This window comes from Quercus suber, unplaced genomic scaffold (assembly GCF_002906115.3).
Source record: "Quercus suber isolate HL8 unplaced genomic scaffold, Cork oak 2.0 scaffold_102, whole genome shotgun sequence".
NCBI classification, from domain to species: Eukaryota; Viridiplantae; Streptophyta; class Magnoliopsida; order Fagales; family Fagaceae; genus Quercus; species Quercus suber.
In genome coordinates, this window is record NW_027069567.1 from 8,796 (window position 1) to 15,223 (window position 6,428).

At 33.3% G+C, this 6,428-nt stretch overlaps 1 protein-coding gene across 1 annotated transcript; it reads right to left on the bottom strand.

Annotated features, from left to right (window-relative positions):
* Positions 1-218: 218 nt before the first annotated feature.
* Positions 219-5,033, bottom strand: LOC112015734 (probable NAD(P)H dehydrogenase (quinone) FQR1-like 3). Its single transcript, XM_065774932.1, is given in 6 exon segments — positions 219-503; positions 2,452-2,717; positions 2,819-2,878; positions 2,880-2,928; positions 3,101-3,198; positions 4,996-5,033. Coding segments are annotated over 5 exon segments (666 nt in total). The 5' UTR covers positions 3,127-3,198; positions 4,996-5,033; the 3' UTR covers positions 219-238.
* Positions 5,034-6,428: the final 1,395 nt, after the last annotated feature.

The following is a 6,428-nucleotide window of genomic DNA, read 5'->3' on the forward strand; positions in this document are numbered from 1 at the left end:
TATGCAATCATTAAATAGGAAGATAAGAAAAATCCAAATCGCACATAATGAGATTCCAGCCTCCATTTACACCTTAGTCGCTAGAATTAAGATTCTGACACAATTTTATTATGCCGATTCTGTTCAGGCAAAACATTTTTTTTCTAACACAATCACCTTCAATATCAACGAACTTGTGTTTCGGTTTGTGAATGTGAAGTGTACTTATTTCTTCTTAATTCTTTACATTGAAAGAATTTTACATCATCTTGAATACGTATCCCTTATGATGAAAGGGCTGATTTTTCAGCTTCTTTGTTATCTCAGCGATATATTTACCCTGGTAAAAGGCCTTCTGGAGTTCTAGTTCTGTAGGTTGACGAGATCCATCTGCCGCAAAAGTTCCAGCACCATAAGCAGAGCCACCTTTCACCTCATTCATCTCAAACATGCCGCTTCCAAAGGTATAGCCAAGAGGGACAAATAGCATACCATGATGTGCTAACTGTGTTATAGTTGTCAGTCTGTAAACAAGAGATAAAAAGGGAAAGAATGAAATACCAAATACCAAGCCACATAATGGCATAAACGTATACCTTGACTGTTATCGTGTAATAGGCTTGCGGGTTTTAAGCCCACTTTACTTTTTACTTTTTTTTTTTTTTTTAATATAGAAAACATGCCCCCTTTACTTGTCTTGCTTAACATACATACTTATAAAATACAATATTATCCATTCAGTATTTGAAACATAATATCATTACCACATCAGCTTTGCCACATAATCATGCCACATAAGTACACTATTAATTAGACTTTTGACTTGTTGACCAGTGACTTTTTACTTCACCACTATTAACTTTTTTTGCTTGACTTTTGATAAAGTCAAAAATTTTCAAGAGGACCTACCTTGAGTTTTTCAAGTAGATTCCAATTTTGGGCTCAATTTCATCAAATTTGGATTGTTAATGTGTAATAGACTAGTGGGCTTTAAGCCCACTTTACTTATCTTGCTCAGCACACATAATGATACAACACACTAGCCTATTATATAAAGCCACTCTTGCATATGTTGTTAATTGTAATATACAATATTATTCATTCAGAATTTTTAACTTTGAAAAAGGGAGAATGGTAGATTATACATAATGATGGGAGGATTGGACAAACATTAAAAACGTGTGCAGAGAAGATTATTAACCTTCAAAGATAAAAACTGCATTCTGTCGGTTCGGAACTCATCCTGCACCTCAACTCTATTCATGAAATTATGCCAAAACCACTGGTAACATTTGCCTTAAGAGCATCCGTAGTAGATGGTGTAAAAATTATGCCATTTTGCCACACCAAACACCTACTTTATTATTTTACCACATCATTTTACAACATTACATTTATCAGATGTTCTATAATTCAATTCTATACATTAAAATAATATTTACTACACATTAAAATAATATATTATCCCATCCCATTACCATTAACAAGAACAACAGCAACAACAACCCACACCGCCACAGCTCACAACCACCGACCACCCCACAGATCAACCACCGACCACCAATATCAGCCACTGCTACCAAAAAAAAAAACTTAAACAAACACTACAACCAATATCAGCCCCTACACAAAAAAAAAAAAAAAAAAAAAAAAAAAAAAAAAAAAAAAAAAAAAAAANNNTTTCATAAAATAAAATTCGTTTTTACTATTTTTATATAGTGAAATTCTTAAAAAATTTCATTTTCGATACAAATTATCAAATTTTATACTAAAGTAAAAAATCTTTCAATTGAACTAATGAAATTTTTAAAAACATAAATGATCCAAAACTTGGAAGAATAAGTTAAGTTTCAAACATATTTGATGCTATCTTGCTCTAACCTATTATGTAGTAACTAAAAAGACATTTCATGTATAGTTTTAGTGACATTATTTTTTTAATGAGTCAATGACTTGTTAATTGCCACATAACTGGTTGAAAAAGATACAGATTCAAATATGTTTAGTGCCAAACTTTATCAAATATTTAACAGATATAAGAGCATATTTTACAATAAAAAAATAAAATTGTGAAAAATAATGTTATGTCTCTATAATTATTAGACAAATTCTTTTTTTTAAGAGCATCATTGGACTAAATCAAATATTTGGAGGGCCCAACTCTTATTTTTTAGACTAAATTTTAAAAAAAAATTTATATATATATATATATTTTTAAAAAATTCAAAATTTTGGGGGGGCCATGGCCCCCAGCCTTACACGTAGCTACGCCCCTGATCATAGGAGGACAGACATAAGCTAGGTATCCCCCAAATTTGAGGTCCTAATCCTCAATTTATAACTGGTAAGAATAGTTTCCAGAGGAGAAACGATAATTTCTGAAGACATTCCTTTATCAGATTCATAAGCATATAAGTTTATATAGCTAAAAAAAAATGTTTCCAAAGGAGAAGTAAAAAGTAAGGAACTCACGCAGTAAGCTCCCGACCTCCCCCATGAAAACCAGTGCTCCAGAAGACTCCAGCAGGTTTGCCAGCAAGTGCTTGGGATGCCCACAACTCATGGGTGGCATCAAAGAAGGCCTTGAACTGGGATGCCATCATGCCAAAACGAGAAGGAAATCCAACCAGAAATCCATCAGCCTCCAAAAGTTGCTCTGGCCTGATCTCTGCCACATCATTTGCTCTTGGAGGGGCCTTCACCTTTTGCAATATTGTGTTGGAAAGTGTCTCAGGTACCTGTACGGTACCAATCAAGTCAAACAAAACTTGGTACAAAATAGTAGAAGCCCCCCACCCCACTCTCTTTTTTTAAAGTACGCAATCTTAGCCATATTTACCCGCCAAAGTGTTGCTTCAACACCTTGAACTGCATTAGCTCCGTGTTGAACTGCATTAGCTCCTCGCTGAACTAGCCATAGTCTCAACATGTCCATGTAAGGAGTAATACCTAGGGGGTGAAAAATTAATGTTCCAAGTTATCGTTCAAGGCAGAAGAGAGAAGGAGGAGAAATTTTACTACTGAACTCATCCTTGCATATGACAATTTGCAGGTGTGTGTAGTAGTGTATCTGAGAGACAGAGGAGCAGGGAGCAAGAAGCAGGGAGGGGGAGATACTTACACTACATAGACCCTGGTGGTTGTCATAGCAGCAGCCTAGAATAGGATTTTGATATTGATTTACTGACTAGTTGCGCATGTTAATTATACAGCCACTCCCTGAATGAAAGCAACCCACAAAATGCATATATTAACGAAGCTCTGAAATGCATTGAAAGTATGAGACTTGAAGACGGAAGACTTAACCTCTCATAGACCAACATGCAATTCAAAGACCAACCATTGTACACTCCTTTTGCCAGGTTGTGAAAGGGGCTAGAGAGAGAGAGGGTTTTCTCAATGCTACATATGCAACAAATTTCACAAAAACCACGAAAAACATCACTTTTATTGTACACAAATCACAACTTGCCATTTAGTAGTTGAGAGAAATGTTGTGAAATTTGTTGTGTCGTTAGACTTATTGAATCTCTAGACATACCCTCGTCATCTTATATTGGCAAAATAAAGAAATTGAGAGCGTCTTCCAAAATTATAGAGGCAAAATATGGATCAAAAGTAATGGCAGCTAACAAAAAATTTTAATCAGCCTGTTTATACTTCTTTATGTGAATATACCATGACAGTCAATCAGCAATAAGGCTTGCCGCAAAGTTCATTTTTTAATTCAAGGGACAAGCAAAATAAGGTACACAATTACTCCACACACACAAACACACAGAGACCTTTGAAAATGGAAACAGAACCAACCAATGGAGATTTTAAAATTAAAAAAGAAGCTAATTTTTCAATGAAAAACTCAATCTAACCAAGTTCACAAAATTTCAGAAGCAGCTGGTCATGTTATTAAGAAGTGATTCAGTATTGAGGGCAGGAGCTTATATTTGTTTAAAAAATAATAATAAATAAAACAAAACGGAACAAAACAAAGAGTTCAGCAGCTTATAGTCAGTCAACTACTCACTCTTGTGACCAAATTGCTGCGGACAATGTGGGTATACACTGTTAGTGATAGCTCTAGTCTCCGAGGTTCCCAGAAAGCCAGTAGCCGTTCAAATGTTTAGAAGTATAGTTATTAATATATATATATATATATACACACTACAATGCAAGCGGCTCAAACCTGCTATCCCCCATACAGAGGTGTTTTTGAGAAGAGCAAAACTTAGGTGCAGTACTTTAACTGTTGTTTTTTAGGTTTTCTTCTTAAAATTTAGTCATGTAATAATATTTCACTAAAAATAGACTTCCATCTATGAGAAAAAAGCCACATGGTTGAATTTTAAGTGGGAACCTAAAGAGCCGCACCTAACCTAAGTTTTTTTTTTTTTTCCTTTTGAGAATGACTAATAAGTAATCCATCAATTCCAATTTTAGTATAATATACTTCAAAATTGTCCCAGAAAGAGAAATCAAAGGATGAAAGACCAAGCAGAGATTATACTTAAAAGTCAAACTGTTACTGCTCCAAATTAATCCTATAGAAGCATCAGAATAACATATTCAAATGCAAAACGATTGCAATACCTCCATCTCCAACATAATCAATCCTAAAACTAAGAAATTCATAGATGACTATACTAATCCATGTTAATAAGCTGTTGCAAATGACTTCAGGATTATACATCACTCAGTTCCACAAACAACCATTAAAGACATTTTCTATCAAATAAACGAACGAAACAAAGTCTAACAAGTTCATCAACTATATGTATGTACATGTCAAAATTGAAAACAAAAGGAGCAAGAGAAAGAGAAGGAAAGCTAACCTATGTGGATGGGGTTAGGTGTTCTAAGAATGAGTTTTGTGTCAGGAAACACATTATATTCGACGTGGCAGAGAGTTATATTAATATTCAATTCAAGTGTCGTTTGTTTAGAATTATAAGGTACAACAACTAGGTAGGTACAAACAAAACAAGAAACTGAGCGAAGACTAGAATCTTGGCATCTTACAAACAGATTTCGCCATCCCCAGACAAGATTGATTAGAAGAGTTTCCTTCTGCAATGCGCATACAGCTCTTTCTTTATTATTATTATCTATCGGATAAGTCCTTGACCTTGAGTTTTGGCCCAAGAGGAAGGGGAGAACGAGATCTTAATATGCGGCAAAATTTAGTTAACCAGACCAGAGCATTCCCATCCGTTTACGTTTATGTGTCAGCTTTTTTTTTTTTTTTTTTTTTTTTTTTTTTAGCCAAAATTAAATTAGGGACCTTATCAAGGGCGGAACCAAAATGTTTATTTGCAGGGGCCGTGACTAAACTACAATAATTATTCTCAATTCAAGAAAAACTCAAAGTAACTTCCTGCGTTAGGTTTTTTCTTTTTCTTTTTTATTTCTTCTTTGAAGTCTTAAATTTACATCTTTCTAACCTTCTATTAATCGCACAAGAGGTCATAAATTTAATAGGCCATAGACACATCTAACAAATAGTCAAAAAAGGATTTAGCATCTTCCATTAAAGTTATGATCAACAATGGTCTTTCATATAATAAAGTCCATCAACTATCATTTCCATGGTGAAACTTTGAGCAATTCCTTTCTAATGTAAACTACTAATTAAGCATCCTATGGTAATTTTTTCCCTAAGTTTCTCCTATTCTTTTGAACAATCATATGTCCATAACATTCATAACTATTAAATATATAAGTATATAACAAGAAATTAAATATAACAAAATCAATAATGCAACCATAAAATAAATAGAATTTATAAACTACAATAATTATTCTCAATTCAAGAAAAACTCAAAGTAACTTCCTGCGTTAGGTTTTTTCTTTTTCTTTTTTATTTCTTCTTTGAAGTCTTAAATTTACATCTTTCTAACCTTCTATTAATCGCACAAGAGGTCATAAATTTAATAGGCCATAGACACATCTAACAAATAGTCAAAAAAGGATTTAGCATCTTCCATTAAAGTTATGATCAACAATGGTCTTTCATATAATAAAGTCCATCAACTATCATTTCCATGGTGAAACTTTGAGCAATTCCTTTCTAATGTAAACTACTAATTAAGCATCCTATGGTAATTTTTTCCCTAAGTTTCTCCTATTCTTTTGAACAATCATATGTCCATAACATTCATAACTATTAAATATATAAGTATATAACAAGAAATTAAATATAACAAAATCAATAATGCAACCATAAAATAAATAGAATTTTCATACATCAATCAGGTGGTGCACTCATAATCACTTTACTAATGAATTTTCATACATCAATTCCGAGATTTGCTTCTACAAACATCAAAGGCAAAGAGCAAAATCTCAAAAGAACGAACTCACATGGTTATAAGTTCCAATTAGCTCAATTAACAGTCTCTGATAGTTGAATAAGAGATCTGAGATTTAAGCCCATCCTACACCAAAAATAGACT